This window comes from Varroa jacobsoni, unplaced genomic scaffold (assembly GCF_002532875.2).
Source record: "Varroa jacobsoni isolate VJ856 unplaced genomic scaffold, vjacob_1.0 scaffold_1297, whole genome shotgun sequence".
Taxonomy (NCBI): Eukaryota; Metazoa; Arthropoda; class Arachnida; order Mesostigmata; family Varroidae; genus Varroa; species Varroa jacobsoni.
The window spans coordinates 77,337-96,386 of NW_019214199.1; the positions used below are offsets into that span (position 1 = coordinate 77,337).

At 38.9% G+C, this 19,050-nt stretch overlaps 2 protein-coding genes across 7 annotated transcripts in view; one reads left to right on the forward strand and one right to left on the reverse strand.

Annotated features, from left to right (window-relative positions):
* Positions 1-69: 69 nt before the first annotated feature.
* Positions 70-8,032, forward strand: LOC111268531 (adipocyte plasma membrane-associated protein). Of its 2 annotated transcripts, none has more exons than XM_022847572.2 (8): positions 70-195; positions 5,155-5,322; positions 5,492-5,675; positions 5,911-6,052; positions 6,201-6,372; positions 6,562-6,722; positions 7,122-7,369; positions 7,508-8,032. In XM_022847572.2, exons 2-8 carry the CDS (start codon positions 5,210-5,212, stop codon positions 7,706-7,708), a joined length of 1,221 nt encoding a protein of 406 aa, XP_022703307.1. In that variant the 5' UTR covers positions 70-195; positions 5,155-5,209; the 3' UTR covers positions 7,709-8,032. The 2 variants fall into 2 exon arrangements, with proteins under 2 accessions (XP_022703307.1, XP_022703308.1); XM_022847573.2 differs by having other exon boundaries at positions 142-237.
* Positions 8,033-8,984: 952 nt separating this feature from the next.
* Positions 8,985-19,050, reverse strand: part of tws (protein phosphatase 2 regulatory subunit tws) — a 55,090-nt gene continuing 45,024 nt past the window's right edge. For all 5 annotated transcript variants that reach the window (XM_086971727.1, XM_086971726.1, XM_086971728.1 and 2 more), the window contains 6 exons: positions 17,617-17,783; positions 16,589-16,700; positions 16,251-16,468; positions 15,715-16,074; positions 15,310-15,446; positions 8,985-15,099 (listed from right to left, as the gene is read on the reverse strand). In XM_086971727.1, the coding sequence (XP_086827853.1) occupies positions 14,811-15,099; positions 15,310-15,446; positions 15,715-16,074; positions 16,251-16,468; positions 16,589-16,700; positions 17,617-17,783 (1,283 nt within the window). In that variant the 3' untranslated portion in view covers positions 8,985-14,810. The remainder of the gene's footprint in view (positions 15,100-15,309; positions 15,447-15,714; positions 16,075-16,250; positions 16,469-16,588; positions 16,701-17,616; positions 17,784-19,050) is intronic.

Consider the following 19,050-nt stretch of genomic DNA (forward strand, 5'->3'; position numbering starts at 1 on the left):
CACTGAGCTCCCACTGTGACTAGATGTACCTATTTGCCAAGCAAAAGCCGGTGGCTCCAGGCCTGGTTCTTGGCCGCGTCGGTGCGTGCTGTGTTGATTTGTCTGCATAGAGCCGATACTGTGCTAGAGAAAACTTGATGACTGCGTACGGAAAAACAAGACATTTATCTCCAAGAGCTTAAGCAACCGAAATAGGTACTGTGACAAGTTTGGTGATGCTATGGTGACAGGAAGCAGGTATCTATCAAATATAGGATACGGCGCCGTATCGCTGTGTTATGTCAATTTAGCAGATTGCTTTCTTTTTCGGTAATACTTTGCATTTTAGCTATTAGCAGTGTCAACAAAAGTTCAGAGTATAAAACATTAGTATTTCTGTCATCTCTTATGTTGCTAAACGCTGTGCAATGCATTTTTGGTAGCAGGATACAGCCAAACAGAGTTCATCGCATCAGTAAATGAAAAAGTAGCAGTTAAAAAAAAAGTTAGGGGAGGGAAGAAATCAATGATCATAGCTTCATCTGCCGTGCACAGACCAACTTGTTGTTGTTCCAGTTCATTAAAAATTTACGGAGAGCAGTATTGCTCCGTTATAGTTTGCCTGCTGTGCTAAAGTATTATAATTTGAGACCTTTTTGGGTATGGCAAGATTCCTCACGAAGGTTTCACTTTAAATTCTTAAAGCTTCATATTGTAACGCATACAACTATTAGCCAAAGCTAATAAATGAAAAGGATAAATAATTAACATGAAAGATGGTCGGCGTTTCCAAGTGCTTGTGATGTATTAGGAAGCGGCAAGTAACTCTCATTCGAACAAATTCATTCAAATTCTGGTTGTGAAGTGTATGTAAAATAGCTATCAATCCATAGTAAATACTAATAACGTTTTGCTAGAAAAACAAATTGCCTGTTATAATCTCTTTTTGATAGGTATACTAAACCTGAAATCCGGGGTGGCATCTTCATAGAAAAGCAACGTGGCAGGGAAGATGTCTGGTGCCGCTCCAGCGTATTATTAGAAATTTAGAGAATAAGTTCTATTTATTGTTTAATAAAAGGCGATGGCTTCACATTCCACTACTAAAAACGAATGAACTGAAATAGGGTTTACGTTTTTGAATCTGATTCACCGATTTTCTGTTTATCATAAACGAACTGTAAGGTAAGGCCCTGTCATTTGTTCAGGAAGCTTCTGTATGCATATCAATATTTTCAATATAAATTTTTTTCTAAGCATCTCCGATGAGAATACTTCTGTTATCTACTGGGACTATACATAGATCACTGTATATATATGATATCGAAGAGAAGCTTAATTGTACTATGGATTAATTATGCTGCAAGTTTATCTGAAACATAGTCCAAACATCGAACTTCATGTTTTATAGAATTTAATAAATTAGAGGAATTGTTTTCGGGTAACAGATAATATTGTTTTCTAATCGAAAAGTGTCTTATATTTGTTGTATTTTTAGAATGAACAGATATTGTGCCTCTTCTGGCATGCACACGCCTCTTTTATGGTTTCTGTAAACCAACATCGGTGTTCAGACCGAGAACCGTGATGTGAGCCACTATTAAGCTCTTTTTTAAACCCAGAATTTAATTGAATTTCGAACGTAAATATAAATGTTCTCGTGACAAGCTTTTGATAATTATATATGTCGCAGTATCATTTTCTGGTAATAATTCGTTAGCAGTGCTCTATAGAGTGTGGGCACCCAACCGGACGCCCAGTTCTTCTCTAATCTCATTATCGTACGAGTGAAGCTTAGCCCACTATTCGTTTCATAGGAGACAATTGCCAAGATGAGTGAGCAAAATATTGATGCTATTTCGAGTAAATGAAAGTAGGTGTCAACCCGAGCCGCATATTATGTCTTAATAGCAGGAAAACATTGAACAGCTCATAGTTCAATAAAGCTGCTCTAAGCTTCCGCTGCTGCGTCCAGGTAAAAAGTAACAAATAATTACAGTTTAACGTGGAGATATATGCTTTACTTCTGGCTATAAAGTGTAAAGAAAGAATATATGTGCTTAAGTTTCGTTAATTTAATAATAATTAATTATTAAATAATAACTAAACATAATTAACCTTTCGTTAATAATGCGTTTACACTAACCACCTTGCCCAGATCATCCATTGTGACAAATCAAAGCACAAAAGTGATGCCGACTGGTGCAGAAGGTAAGTTTTTTGAATGAAATTATAGCGGCTCTTGAGATGATATCAGTGCTTTTGAACTCGCCGCAGGTCACCAGCTATGGTCCCACCTATAGCTTATACCGACTGTATGACAGATTAGCAAATTATTGACTAATAATCATCTAGAGATCAAGTTGTTAGCAACCGTCTTACACTACTTGTCGTACTACTCTTGAAGTCTTGCTTCTGAGCATTCTACTGCGCGTTTCTCGAAATCTCTTTTTAAAGTATCAAAGCTGTAATATCAATCAAACGAATATTGTTTTCTTTGTTATTACACTTTTCCAAGATAAAAAATCGCCTGAAATATTCAGTGGCATATAGTATAGAAATACGTTCACCGAACAAACACTGGCCACAAATATATTGCTCCATTAGGATAATCAAAACAAATTAAAAAAAACAGTTTTTTCTTATTTTCTAATGATCATTACATTCAGTCATTTCTGATGAAAATAATCCGGCAGGGGTAGTCGATCAAGCATCACTAACCACATAAAGAGGTGTAATTGAATGAACAAGCATCTTTAGTTGCAAACACCCACATATTCATCAAATATTATCGCAATATTTAGTTGTGAATCTAATTGCGTAATTTATTCGCATTATTAGAAACATATATACCAGGTGAAACAACCGTATTGATCTTATTAAAAAAGAAATCCTCTAGGACAGCAAAATCCGTCGAGCTTAAACATCAGTTGCATAGCAGAGTTTCATGCCTAGTAGTGCCGTTAGAAATTGCTCCAAATAGATGGCTACGTTTAGTACGCGTACAGTTGTCTGGTTTTAAATTTAGACTACTAAGTGTTTATCGGGCACCTACAAATTAAAACTGTTAAGACCAGTTGTATAGGTTTCAAGTCATTAACTACGCTGAGTCGGGAGCCCGCCTGTTCATATATATATATACGTTGTCAAGAACGATGATGACATGGGGTCCGTTTTGAATTACCCATTACTTAGAGCAAACAAACTTTGCGCTTTAAATAACATTTAAAAACCCATTAAATGCTTTTGACATCTGTAGCACCATGTCACTCGGGAATTGTGGGTTAAGTCGGAAAGAATCGTATGCTCTAATACCCAACGCTCGGTGTAAGAAAAAAAATGTGTGTGGAAAATTTGCCCATGATTTTGTCCAAGTAAAATAAAATAATCAATAAACAGTTGTACCAAGATATGATAAGCAAAATAGTGGTTTAAAAATATAATAATTGTCATGTATGATCTCATATTATTGAAGCTGTTCATGTTGAACTAAGAGGAATTCTGAAAGAAGCGTGAAAGCAAATTAATAGAAAAACATCTTTAGAGCATAATCAGCTGGTACCGGTCAGATGATTGTCTGTTTTTATTTTTAAATTCGCTAAATTTTGTGATTGAAACATCACAGCTAATGCGCAAAGAAAGCCAAATATAATTATGGAATTAAACGTAAGATTTGACTATACCCCACATATATATATATATATATATATATATATATATTTTTTTTTTTTTTTTAACAAGATCAGACAAGTGTCAAGCTTTGCCTGCTTATGTTAATGCTGGCCTTTGTCCTAAACGTTATACTGGAGCATCAACTGGTGACTGAAATCCGAGATTGTTGAATCAAAAATCCGATCAAACCAAAAAAACTAGCTAAAAACCGTTGCTGCTAAATTACAGGAAATTTGTTAAGATTGAGTCCGATTCTTAGCGTTTGTCTAGGAGCAGTACAACATTCCTCGCATAAACGAAGCAAATTGTGTACCATATTGAGCATATATTGTTACGTAGTCCACTAATATGTTAAAAGCGAAAACACTTATGTGTTTACGTTGTATATAAACAGGCCAGAAGCAAAAACCTGGATTATGGAAAATCTCGTATCAATATTATTTAAGATTTGCGTATTAAGTTATCTCAGTCGGATGACGAAATTTACAACCCTGATAGGTCCTGGAGTGTATAGAAGCCCAACGCAGCTGATTTGCAAATGAAAGCAACAGGCTGGCGTAATAATTCAGGTACTTTTGTGGCCGAGGTTTAGTTCAACAACTCACACGCAAATGGATACAAAAAGAAGTACTTATTAATTTTTTTTCGCGTTATGGTTTTAGCCAAGCGCAGAAGGGACCCTTTCGAGCGGTTTCTCAATATGAGGATATTTAAAAACAAGTCGACGCCTGGCCGTCAGCGCTCGAGAGCATTTGATTGTGGATATTTCACGGAAACTTACATTACTTTCATAGTAAAAACATATCCTCCATAGCTTCCCGCATCCTTCTTTCTGTAGCTGATTTACTTTTTAAAGGGAAACAGCTTGGCAAACAGGTCAAACAAACTAAACATATAAAGTAGATTATAGGCAGCGAATACAGAAATAATTTCCAACGAGCAGCCTTGGGAAACGCAACGTAAAACAAATAAAACTAAATCTACCCCATATAAACATACCTACCGAAATAATGTACAAGAATTCTGTGTAGGTTTCAACAAATTAACAGTGATTCAGGTTCTAGCATTCGAACTTGCCGGGAAAGATACGTTGTATTTGAAAATAGAGTAGGGCCAACGTCGGAGCTCAAAGGATATCTATCTCTAAAATAACTGTAAAAACAATAGATTGGTCGTTCGAATGAATATGAACAGACCCAGGTCATCTTAATGAGAATAGAAACTTCTTTCGCATAGAAATATGGACATTCAACTAGCATACGTAGTCATGTATTCCAACTTAGTGTATATTACTCTAAGAATCTCAACATTTGAAATATCCCATTTGCTGAGAAGGTTCCGGCTACTTCTAAAACATGAGTCACTATTTACCAGCCGAATCGCGAATAGTAACAGGAATATTTTAAACAAAAATATCCCTGTTACTATTCTTTATTATTACTTATTTCCTTTAGTTAAAATAAGTAGTTGCCTAACGCGATTTTCACTAACGAGCGTTTACAGAGCTTATATTCGAGTGAATTGAAATTGCGACATCTTCATTTCGTGACGGTTCAAAATGTTGAGACGTTTAGCGGAATTTCACGTGACGGTCGCCGTTGTTTCGATACTCGTTGTCACCCTACTGCCGTTCTTACCTGTACCCCTTGATTTCGAGCCGGAAGCCTACAAGTGAGTTGCTCTTCTTTCGTTTTACGTGGCAGTCATGCAACCGACAATTATTCGGGTTTATAAGGATTCATTGAAATCTTACTTGAGCACCAGTATATTTGCATATTTCGTAAGGGCGGTAGAGCGCGAACCGATTTACGTATGTGGTTTCGTTGATTTGACTCTTTAGCGTAACTCTACCGAAGTTTGAAGGCCCGCTTGCCCCAAACGATTTTCTGGATCACGCAAAAATTCTTTTCCATCATCAGCTGCGAGGCCCGGAGTCCTTTGCTGTTAAGGATGGCCTGATCTACACTGGAACTCAATTCGGGCACATTTACCAGATTGACCCAGTGAAAGAAACTATAACCAAGGTATCCATACGTGGTATCTGCATAATTTAAAATCTTAATGGATGGGTCGGTCTAACTTACTAACTTAGACTTACAATTCATCTCTGAATAAAATACGTACGCACGCGTGCACAAGTTCGAAGCGCAATTCTCGGCAGTGAGCTTATGTGCACATACAGTTGATTTTAATCGCATAACTAGCCAGTAGCAGAGGTTTGTAAACGTCTTCTGTGCTGTATTACTTTGCCAAGGGCAGGTTGCCAATACAGGCAGTGACTGCGAGGGCCTTCATGATGAGGAAAGATGTGGGCGTGTATTGGGGCTCCGTTTCGCCCCCAGTGGGGAATTGTATGCAACGGATGCCTACAAAGGATTGGTAAAGATCGATGTTAAGACAGGTTAGTTTGTATTTCGATTGAGATGGTCATTGAGAACTAACGTTGTGTCAAGGAATTTCTATTAAGTGAGCTCTACATAAAAAAGTCGTGCGAACGAGCGTCAAACTAATAGTTAATTAAGATCTACTTTTTAAATTTTTGTCGACAGGTAAAGTCAACGTTCTTGTAAAAGTCGGCGAGTATGTAGGGTCATCAAAACTTTTGTTTCCTGATGACTTGGACATTGACGATGATGGAGTTATCTACTATTCGCAGGCCAGCACACGCTGGGGACTCCATCAGATCGTATACATCATAATGGAACACGATAACACTGGAAGGTAGACAACATGGGACGATAGCACTTCAATCTACTGCAACATATTTTTAGTTCGTGGACTGTTGTTTTATATATTTTCATATATTTTTAGTTTAAATTATTCGATATTTCGTTTCTGGAGATAACCTTTGTCATTCATATCGTTAGAAAGTGGATATTGATTTCGTATTTTGTGATTATTTTTTTACAGGATTTTGACGTACGATACCAAGACAAAAAGAAGCGATGTTCTTAAAGAGAATTTATACTTTCCCAACGGCCTTCAGCTTTCAAAAGATCGCACCGCTCTTCTCTTTTCGGAGCTACTATCCAAGCATGTCATGAAATACGAGCTCGAGGGTCCGAACAAGGGTTAGTTAAATTTACACGAATACGAAAGGTTCTCGCTCGTAGGTGGCGAATGATGAATCGAATAATGGACAATAGTGACCTAGATATAGAACAGATCATATGACCACTAACATTTTAAGATAGCTCTTTATTTAAACTAGAGTGGGTTTTTATTCTACCGAATTACTCTGGACATTAGTAGGTGATCAGTGATGCAACTATGTACTTAGAGCTAATATAGATAAATTCATATATGACTATTTCAATTCAACATTAATAAAAAGAAATGGCTGAAAAGAGCATATGCTATAACTTACGCTACCATGCTATGGACATTTTTAGCAAATGGCGTGGAGCACATTGATTACTAAGAGCACCACACTGAGATATTTACCGAAAAGTCGGTTTACTTTTGCACAGGTAAGGTCTCCGTCTTCTCTGAAAACTTACCTGGTGATTGTGATAATATTCGCTTGACCAATCGTGGTACGTACTGGGTGGCCATTGGTGTTGCACGATCTGCTGACAACCCCACGATTTTGGACTCAATCGCGCCGTTCCCTCTCATTGCGAAGACTATAATGCGTTTTTGTTGGCTATTGGGGCAAGCTTTGGAATCGCTGAACAAATTCATCAAGTACGACACAATTCGGGATCTTAGCGCCGATGTAGGTTTTGTTTTTGTAATGCTTCGTAAAACAGATTTGATTTTCTATTTTTATATACACAGATAAAAATTAGACTATAAGGGTAGCGCGGGTTGTAATTCGTTCATGCATTTTGTACTGCCTTCGCTAACTTTGCAGTTTACACACGGCAAGATTTTGTTGAAGATGGCGCGTGAAGGTGGTGTCATTGTTGAGCTCGGAGACAATGGCCAAATATTGCGAAGTCTTCATTCGTCTAACTACACACTTTTTTCTGAAGTTATGGAATATGACAAGAATCTCTACATTGGATCATTTATTAAGCCGTATCTCCTTCGAGTACCTGTGCCTTCATCGTGAGCTTACGATGAAGACAATAGATTTCTTCGCCTGTTAGACCTTCTTAAGCCACCATGTGGAATCCGAAAGAGGCCGGCCAGAATTTAGTGTATTACATTCCAGATACATAAGGCTCACTCAATGGGATTGCCTTTTGGAATGGAGGAGGGGAATGTATCAATAGGGATGAGGGAATGTTAGTGACGCGATGCAATTGTTACACTAAATTTTTGCTAGAACTGTGTACTTCTTAAGGTTCAGCGAGAAGTATCTATCCGGAATATCGTTTTTTTAATGTATTTCTGAGCCTAATGTAAATACAATAAAATCGGGTAAAATGTGTAACTGCTTCATCTTATTACCTGTAATAAATATTTATCTAGTTAGTGCGGGGGTCTATCGATTCACCTAAATATGAACAATTTTTATCAGATGCTTATAGGGAGCTAAAACATTTACTAATAAAATCCTGCTAGAAGTCAAACAAATAATAACAAAAAAAGCAAGAAAATTTAAATATTAATAAGTATTGTCGGGATTTCTTTTGCAAAACACGTTACAGGTGTTAATACTAGTTCAAGATGCCGTAAATGACGTTAAATCTCTACAGCCACATTTGATTATCGTAAACCGGCCGCAATGTCCTTTTTGAGATCGTAACAAATTGGCGAGGATAGTACTGTACTAGCTACCAGTTTTCCTTACCGTGAGTTTCAGCTTGCCTCATGGTATAATTATTATTATTATTATTATTATGTGGAATAATTAATGCTTCAAGGGTGATCGCATTGTATTCTATTAAGAGGATCTAGTAAGTATTTTAGAAGAATTTGATGGTTTAGGCTTCTGAAGAGATAAATTACATGCGTATAATGCCCGAATGAGGTCGTGCTCCGTCCGAGTGTAAAAGTACAGGTAACGCACCAAAAACTACAAAGAAGTATTTCGAAAATGTTCTGTATAAACCACTGATTCATTGTAATCTATAGAATAGCTAAGTAAAGTCACTGGCAATTATAAAGACCCAAACTGTTTCGATAATTAGTTGTGTATTTTATACAATGGAAACTACGTTCGATTTTTCCAAAGACATTTTGTTCTGCAAAAATGTTCAACTAAATTTAGGTTTTTCTCGGACAATAACGGAGCGACAAACACTAATAAGCTGCTTATATGCGACAATATACGCCGAGTCATCCTAGGTTATTCTTAGCTTAGGATTATTGTACTATTCAACAGCGCATAAATCAAACAACGTTACCTATATATTTGTCTCAAAAAATTTAAAACGCAGCCAAATTATTCAGTAATTTATTACAAATAACAATCAAAAATCAATTATACATTTAACATATTTAATGCATTGGTGGAAAAAAGAAATTCCCACCACCGTTTTCTCCTGGTTTTCAGTCATCCTCAGCTATATCATTCAACTCACCCCATCCAGCCTATCCCCTCTTGAACCCACAAACCTGTTCCCCCCATCAGCTTCACCATCATCCATTATCCGATGCAATTTACCTGTTATACCATCATTGTATATATTCCACTGTTATGGTCGAAATGTTACTACGTTTTTACTTTATTTTTTCACGCATTCTTTTCGGCATCGTTTCCTCATATTTTTCTCTTCACTTTTTTTCAGCTACTGCCAGATGTCTCAATAGATCTTTCAATCCATCACTTCCATTCGATAGTCACCATACTCGTCATTGTCATTTTTATTCCCTTTTTCGTTTTCCTATATGCATGTGGTCGCGTACTTGCGATGCACGCGCTTACGTGTTATTTACTATTCAACCGCTGGCGTCGTTTCTTTCACGTATTTAAACCATACTTTTTCATAATATACCGTAAAAGTAAGCGGGAAGTATGTGTAACCTACCCGCGCTCGTTACCATTCCCTCCCCCTCATCTATTTCATTGTTAGCTTTGCTTCTCTCTACGCATAATGTGACTTTTAAGACTTTGTTATTTGTATTTGTATGATGCGCTTGTATTAGTTCTAGCATGTAATACTCTCTTTGTTAATGAAAGTGTTTTTGTTAAATTTTCACTATCTTTCTATATTTCATCTTTATTGTTGGTGTTCTTGTCGCTTTGTTAATCACGTTCCTTTGGGTCGTCAATCATAATAAAGAAATATAATCATCGTAATCATTTATTATCACTTTCTCAAATAAATAAAACAGTTCAGCGTTTACGGCTTTCTATCTTGCGCACAGGAGTTAACTGGGTTATGTAGCATTGGCCCAGTGCAACTCGCTGTAAAGCTTCTCGCATAACGCAGAGTAGAGCGATTCATTCTGGTCGCTCTAGAGGATAATCCCTACCGTATAAATGATCTAAGCGATCCTCTAAATATTACCGACTTAGAAAGCCGCAATTCGTGATTCTTTCCAATGTTAACAAAGCTGCTACAAACTTTCATTTTTACAGACGCTTTTAAATTTGTTTGCTGTCATTCATTATACATATAATGATCTAGTTTGTTCTCCATTGTGCCCCACGTCAATCTCTCGCTTCTTTTTCCTCCTTTTTTCACTCGTTCGCCTTTTACTAATTACTATTGTCATCATGTATTATTCAATATCAATTTTATTATTATTGTGTAATACATAATTTCTCGCATTAGCTGCTACTGTTGCGCCCAGTAAACATCATCTCAAAAAGTTTATAAGCGGATCCCCGCTTATAAGAATATTCGTCAAGTTCAGTGATAAAAACATTTTTGCCTATTTGCATTTTATATTATTTGCACATCAGATTGGACGACAAATGTGCAACCATAGTTCCTGTATTTAACAAATTTCCATTTTAATCAAAAAAGAAATTTCTCCACTCCAGTACATTCCGTATATAGCATAGCGGGCGCTGTTTTTATATGTACGAATATTCAAAACCTGGAAACAGTCCGTTGGCGACGCTGCTGTTCAATTACGAATTGTTCAACGTTGAGATGATGTTTAAACAAGGCCAAAGCTACAACGTCAACGGCAAACGTCGTTGTCGTCCTAGTTTCTCATCCAGTTAGTGAAAACAGACACTCCTATCGCACTAACACTCTCTTACCGCTTTTGAGGTTTCGAATACCTCAGTACATTTCCATTGATAGGGAAACAACCTCGCGCTCTTTTCTCTAGCATATTCAAAAACTGAATTTCATCACTGAATAGCGATACAATTGGATAGACTTACGGGAATAGATTCGCTCTATGTCGTTTATCTGTGTGGACACTGAGTACCCATTGTACCAATATCGGTATTAATCAATGTGACGTACTCTTTTGACGATTGAGTTACCATCATACTTCAGCTGATCTGCCGGAATGTAGCACGAGGCGGCATACGTTGTCTGTTCTTTCCTTATCTTTTCCTTACACACTAAGGTTTGCAACGTTTTCTATATTATTACAAGTGGTCCGCATTCACATCACGGGGTCCCGCCCATATCTCACAGTTCCTGGCTAAAACCTTTTTCATTACTTCATTGTTACTGTTATCGTCATCATTATTATTATTATCGAGAGTAATAATGTCATTATTATTCCTCCTCTTATTAACTAGTTTTTACAACATTTTCCCATTCCGTTCCAATGCTTACATTCAATGGCGTTTTAACATACATAGCAGTTATCTAGCTATCTAGTTTTGTCCTCAGTTATTTTCTATACATAGTACACTACTATTAATACTAATATAATAAAAAACAATGCTAAGTCGACAAAAATTTCAAATATATAGTAATAGCAATTATATAATTACAACTTAATATTACTAATATAATAATCGTTATCATCTTATGCACGGTGTAGTAATGAAGGGAATCGACCGACGCTCCTCCGCTAATAGGCGCTGATCATCATTCACGTCGCCAACGCTTAAGACAAATCCATGTTATTACTCCTCGCTCTTTCCGACATATGACTTCACCTTCTTTCGCTTTTCTATTATACCCACCTGTCTATTCTCGAAGTGTACATAACACGACATACTTCTAGCTATGCAACCATATTTGTATCATCCATATTCTATTATTATGTCCCATATTTCGGGAGTATTTTAGCGCTAATATTGTTCGTATTTTTGTTGTCGTTGTTGCTGTCCTGAGGTTTTCGACTCACCCCTTCATTCTAATCTGTTGTCAATAAAAAATACATTTTCTCGTATGTGAATCACGTAGCTCTCGCTTTGTTTGTGTATGTGTTTGCGCGACGCCCAGCAGAGAACCCAACAAAAAACCGCCCCTATCAAAATAGTAGTCTCATCTTTGATCATCCAATTTGTCAATCTATCACCCTCATCTCGTCCAGTAATATAATTTTTTCGCGTTTCTTCGATTCATTATTCATTATTTTCTATTATTTTCCTGCTACAAAATAAACCGAGTGAAAGTGAGCAACTAAGACTCGTCGTTATTTTCGCCTTCGGTATTATAATAGGACAGAAGACATTGATAACGGTAACATTGTTACCGTTATCAATATGTGCGCACCCTTTTCATCGTTGTCATCATTAGCTAATCAATATTGTTGTTCAATGTTTATCGTTTTGTTTCTGTTTTTATTTAGAATTGTCATTAGTATTTTTATACTTTCTTAACGACAGCGTTCTCGGAAAACATCTTTACTTTTTTGTCACTTTTTTGTGAAAGAGCGCGACCTACGTACATGCATCCAGCCCAGAAATTACTTAAATCTCTGATCAAACAACAGCATTCACGTGAAACAGCACCAGCGTCAGCGCCAGGAAGTGTTGCGATAAAACGTTCCCACTTTGTGCTAGAGTTGTGGTTTTTCTTGTTGTCTTTTTTAATGTTGTTATAGTTTTTCTGACAACATGCATGCTCATTTTACCACTTTAGTTACCTGCGTACCTCCAAGGGAGGTATTCATACGCAACATGTTTCCTGAAATGTATATATGTTATTGTGTTGTAGGGAGTTCTTGGTGCGCAAGCACAAAATCTTCCACCAAAAAAATTTTGTTCTATGATTCAATGGGGGGAGGGCATTAGGGCGATTGTCCAACGGGTGACGGAAAAACGCTGTCTTTGTTCCCAAGTTTACGCTGAGCACGTTTCGAGGGGGGCAGATCAATTCATTGATTACTAAGTCTACAGAATCAAATGTTTAATACTACCGTACTCCCCACTGGAACATAGTTGTGACGACGATTCATCATACCGTCACAAACTCAGTAAGACTATCCTCTACATGTTGAAAAGTTTGCTTTCTAGGAGCTCAACATCCAGCGTATACTTCTATGCCCGTTTCTGTGTGTGCACCACCCAACAGCTGTCCGCTGTGTGGACAACGGATACCTGTAGCAGAGTGCGTCAGATTCGCGGAAGCTGGCATACTTGGTTCATAGAACTGGTACACAGTCTACATTGTATGCAATCTACACTATCCTTTGTCGAGATAGCTGCTCATAACCCCAGGTACAAAGTAACACCTGGTGGGTTGGCATAGCTTCGGCAAGATAGTCATCATCACACATGAAGAAACATTCGCATCCAACTTGGAACACGCTTATCTGTCGACAACTCTATGCCTACAGAGAATCTATTGGTCAAGTTTACCTCATCATAGTGTTGTTATATTGGTAGGCCTCAGTTATTTTAGCGGCCTAGGACTTTTGATTTCACAGTCACACATTTATGGCATGTTCACAGACATCGCCATAGACATGCAAGCACTGGTGAGGGAGGATATTCTCACTGATCGGCGGAATAATTATTATTCGAAAAAAATCTTCCATGGACAGGTTAGCCCAATGCTACTCGTTATCTTCTGCTGTCTTCACTGCTTTGACTGATGCGAAATACCATCGCTATTACAGCTGCTGCCGGAAAGTGTCAAACAAACTTTAATTGCTCTACTGTAGCAAGCTAGCAGTGGAAATTGAAGTAGCTGGATTTAAATACGTTTACAGGAAACAGTCGCTGTTTGTCTGTTTATGAATGTGTGCCTGAACTGCAATGAGACATAGTAATGAAGAGCAAAATGTTAAGGCAAGCTCAACAGTTCTTCGGGCTTTTGCTTGCCATCTATTGTGTGACTTCGCATGTGTGTGTATCTGTATGTGCAAAGCATTTACAGGTCTTGTTAGGTTGAGGCAACGTGCATTTTCTATACACACCACACTACTCCGCTACTGCTGCTTCGACTTTTTGAATTGCTGTAGTACTGTACGTGACACCACGGACATCACTTCGTCCTAATTGTAGAGCAATAGTGATAATAATAGCAGTTATAACAGCCATTATTTCATTGGCATAATGATACAAGAGCAGCATTCTAGAATAGTTCAGTAGAATAGTTCTCTGTAGCTCTCTACCTGTCTCTCGAAATCTCTACCATTACCTCTTCATATTATTGTACCCTTGCGTAGTATTGCCACGTCAATATCTCTACCTCATTTTCTTTTTGTTATTATTCTAGTTTCGCCTCCTTCTCTATGGCAATATATCCTCGTCGTTTTAAAGTAGAAAGAAGAACGACGAACGGCGTGAACTCTGCAGTAAACTGTTGCTGCCGTTAACGATGGCGACCCATTGCAGGAGCTGGTGCCGTAACTGGTATTGCCGGCAGGATTCTTCGGGTCCCACCTGTTTCTCGAGGTGCAGATGCTGGTACTGTGTTTGACGTTGAAGCTGGTGCAGCTGCTGTTGCAACTTTTGCCGTTGCTACGGGCCTTGGCAGCATTGCCCTGTTGCTACTCCAAGCAGACGACATTATTAGCGAGCAGTCTGCTGTAATCGCCTCATTTTGTAAGTTGCTACTGCCGGGTCTTAGAATCGTTGTTGTTGCTGTTCCTGTTATTGTTGTAGTATTGGTTCTTTGCGAGAGTGTAACAGGGGGGCGAGCAGGGGGTTGGGCTGTTGGTAGAGGCGGACGCTGTGGGCGAGGAGGTGGTGTTCGTGTGTTGCTGGTCTTGTTCGAGGTTCGTAATAATGATGCCTGCTGTTGTGATTCCATTGTCGCGCCCGTTTTCATCGTCATAGTAGCGCTACTGGTAGCATTAGCAGGGAAAACGCTACTACTAATAATTGTAGCTGCGGCTGTTGAAATTATAGTTTCTGATGTCGTTTTTGCTCCAGCATCCTCCACGGCTGGCGGCTACCTTCTCTCGGTGAATAAGTAGAGATTGTTGGTAGCTGCCACTGCAAGAACATTATCACGAGGATGCCAAGCCGTATGAAGAATCTTCCGATTGAAGTCGAGGCAGTCGACTGTCAGCTCTTCCTTCTTACGTTTGCCAACACCTGTCGCCGTTGCGCAGACCCGTTTTGGCCGCAACAGAGTTCGAGGTTTGGCAATCTCCCGGGACGCCTCCAACGTGACGTCTCGCTTCGTGTTACGATCGAACACGCGGAAGAAGTTGTTGTATGAACCCGTCATTATGTAACTAAGGAAATGTATCCCAAAATCGTAAGCAGGATAAACAGAAACCAGAAAGAACGTTATTTTGGCGTCTTGTACACGAATCGACCCGAATGGAACTCGGGAGTCTAATTTTGCCTATTATACATGAAAGGACGAGGGTGAATGTACTCGCTTGCATTACCTATTTCTTTTTATAGCGATAGCACATACGTATATATGGTTTGATACTCACTTGTCATTACCGTTCCAGCAGCATTCGAACTTATCGAAAATACAATCGTTTTCATAAAGCGAACAAAGCCGTGTTCGCAAGTATTCGTGAACATCGAACGTTTGGACGGGCCGGTTTTCCATCTGAAGGTCCCATACCTGAACAAAAATGAAACCTATTAGTGTAAGCCGTTATGTATTAGCTTGGTCTGCTAGTACTAATTGAATGAGCTGCTCTTATAGAACATACCCATTTTCGTATGCACAAATTACCGTATTACAGAATCATAGTAATACTACATCTCATATTTTAACACAGACGGTGACACTGTTCTAGTAGTGGCCAGAAAAACACCGAAAATGACGATGAAGTTCTCTTCCACAGGTGTTTATATACCGAAAAAGCTTTCATCGTAATGACCCCTACCTTAACAGTGAGGTAATCTCGAGATAGCAAGTATCGACCACAGTGCGAAAACTTGACGTCGCTAATCGAGGAGATAATTTCTGAAAAGAATGACCGATTCGTAGGATCTTCAGGCTCTTCGAACAGCTTCGAGTGCTGATCGCACAGGGCCGCCTGACGCATATCACACAGCCGGAGGGTGCCCTTTGATGATGAGTAGACCAGATGCTGACAATGATGAGGATGGAACTCGGCCGCCGTTATTACTTCAGTAAGTTCCTCCATGTTTGCCGGCTTAATATCAACAATGTTGAAACTCTGGTCAGTGCATTCCAAATGCCATAGGTTGATGCGAAGGTCATCTGCTGATAGATACGTTTCCTAAAAAAACAAGCAGAAATGGGCACAGAGAGCTTTTGAGCACAGATAGTAATTAATGAGTTAACAACTACTATTCTGCCGACTCCTTAATGCGATTTCTATTTTGCTTCTAACATATTTTTGTGTAATTCGAAAAAGTGTCAGTTCTAATGACATGTTCGTGAACTCGTCCTTACCTGGTCGGAGTTCACGGAAATCGAGTTGATGTGGTACGTATGCGCATTGGCAAAAACTCTGCGTGGGGAGGCTTCCACCATAAGCTCCATCGGTGCGATTGTTGGCACCTTCAACTCGCTGGAGTCCGTAAGCGACGGCGCAGGACCCTCGGGTGGAAGATTGTATCCATCGATCTTTTTGTCTCGCTCGCTCACCTTCCATAGCTTTATCGTTTTGTCTAGACAGACGGGAAAATCCATAAAATTACATTGTTAGAAGATGGACTCTGACTGGAAATTTTTCATATTATTCCAAACTTCACGTCTCAATCATGTGTCTCTTGTGATTTCAACTTTACCATTCGTAGAGAGAAGAAAATGTGCCTGGTTCTTTCTTCGCAACCAACGGATTTTGTTGATACGTTCCTCAATCTCCAGCGACTTCAGGTAGTCAAATTCTGGCTCATGGCTCTGCAAACAATGGGTGACCGTAGGTAAGGGGTTTCTGTTGTTAGTGGCCTCCCAAAAGTCTATATACTTGAAAGTAAACTGATTTTTTTTTGTAACTTGCCGTTACAGAAAACAAGAGTAACTTGTAACAAGAGTAACAACTTTAAAAAACTTTTTAAAGTTGTTTGCTATTTAACTTATTTATTTTTATGTTCAAAAGAGTCAATAACGAAGTGATTGATGTCACCGGCGTAGTGTGGAGTTTGATCTGCGCGCTCAAAGTTGCCATAAAATGTACGCGTGAAAAGACACATACAACAACCCTAGACAGCCTTTTTACTACCTTTTTTTTTGCAAGATTACTACCCACAAAATAGCTCTTCTTTAATATCCCTTGCCCGTGTCAATGCCACGGTACTACATCGAAGCGCGTAGAGAATATACGCTAAAATATCCCTAACCGTAATTTGATACAGGATGGCGTAACTCGCATAGTTGAATGCGTTTTCTCCAAGGAGTGTCTCGCTCGTTCTGTTTATCCTGAGCTTAACGACCAGTATCAACTTTTAAATTTATCAGTGACTTAAGTGAAGTAAAATTACTGCTTGTAATCAGTGATTTTGTAATTAATTATCAGACTTGCTTAACCATCAGAAATTGTGGTAGCTTTCATTCCTGGTGACTTCCAAGATTTCACTCTGTTGGTTTTAATTCCGTGGTTATCTAGTGTGAGAGCAACAGGAATAAGTCATAATGGTAAAGGAGCTATGCTTCAATATTAAAATATGTGCTCGTCGTGGTGAACGTAACAACCACCATTTGTGTGTTTCATACGAATATAATCAATTCTTCTCTGGTTAAAGATGTTCTAGGAATATGGCGTTTGATTAGCATGATCATGCTCTGTGTCACCTCGCTCCGTTTCGGTACCACTCACCTGGAATGTTGAATAGACAGTGTATTCGCCAGGCGTGCCGGCTCCGTGGCCACCTCGTTTTGACGACTGCGGTTGTTCGCAGTGGAAAATGACGACACGACCGCCTTTATCGCCGGTCGCGAGAAGCTCGCCGTCGTGGTTAAACTCCACGCAGCTTATTATGTCCGCTGGAATCATGAACAAATTTATCGTTAACGAGGGTACCTAAAGGACAACAAGGATCAGAACGGTAAATATTCAAATATTATTGCGTAAAAAAGTTGATAAAGCATAATTTTGGTACCTCACTATATGAGTTTATAGTTATCGCTGTGAGGTAATAGCTAACAACTGACAATAACTCAACGAAAAATCGGAATAAATCGAAGCCCATCAAGGACTACTGCTAGTTGTATCGTTTTTTAGATAAACACAGCGGTATATATTATATATATATAATATTACTCCGAACATTCGTCACTTTAACCCCTATAGCACCAATGCCATTGTTTACTATTCGATCCGAAACTGGTTCGGATTCCAACAGCCTGTTAAAAGCCTAGCGGAATAGATGGCCCTGCTGATACCTGCGCAACGACTCCAAACCACCTTATCTCGCGGAAAAGATCTTGCTGATGCAGTGGTAACTGGCAGCAGTGGGTCGGTTGCCTAGTGCCTGTGGTCGCGTTTACAAGATACAGAGACTGTGGAAGTTAAGGACGGCGCAAAGGGTGCGGCCCAGCAATGAATAGAGTAAACTTAGACGCTTTTCATGCGACTCAATCCCCTATCCTCTCGGAGGATTTTCAGTCCGACTAGACGAATTGAGCCAGGTCTAAACGCGGCAGACTTTGCCAAAGACCAGCCCGAACAAAGAAGAATGAACACACTTGGATTAAAGAGGTAATCGAAGTTACGAAACATGTCGACAAGTAGGTTAACAGTCTAATCTCTACAAGAACAGCCTAAGAAACAGGTTGACACGTACGTTGAATAAAATGAGCAAAAACGACGACAAAATCAGGCACAAAAATTGTGTTTTTAAAAGGTGTTGATGTTGTTCCTGTGATAATTACCACAGAAAAAATTATGCACAGATACTAACGTTCCTTTGTTCGAATTTGAAATGGTTTCCATGGAAAGTTCGCACTTTTCGTGGAAACGATCAAGACGATTATGGCTGGTATTCCAGGAGCAACCATAAGCCCGTTATCGCAGGTCCAGTAAGACTGATAGGATGAAGGCCATAAAAAACAAAAGCAAGTGTGATGACATAGGAATCTCGGTAAACAACCTTGTATCGTGTACCTTCGAAAATACTGATAATCATGATGCGCTTTCCGAAGGCATTAAAATAGCATAACAACCACTTAAATAAGCGGTTCCATTTTGGATTTTTTGATACTGTAAAAGAACTGGTATATGGTATAATCTTAAGTTCAGATATGTCCTTCT

Coding starts and splice junctions, on each gene's coding strand:
- LOC111268531 (XM_022847572.2), top strand. CDS start 5,210: ATGTTGAGACGTTTAGCGGAATTTCACGTGACGGTCGCCGTTGTTTCG. Junction 5,323..5,491: donor TTCGAGCCGGAAGCCTACAA/GTGAGTTGCTCT, acceptor TTGACTCTTTAG/CGTAACTCTACCGAAGTTTG. Junction 7,370..7,507: donor TTCGGGATCTTAGCGCCGAT/GTAGGTTTTGTT, acceptor CTAACTTTGCAG/TTTACACACGGCAAGATTTT.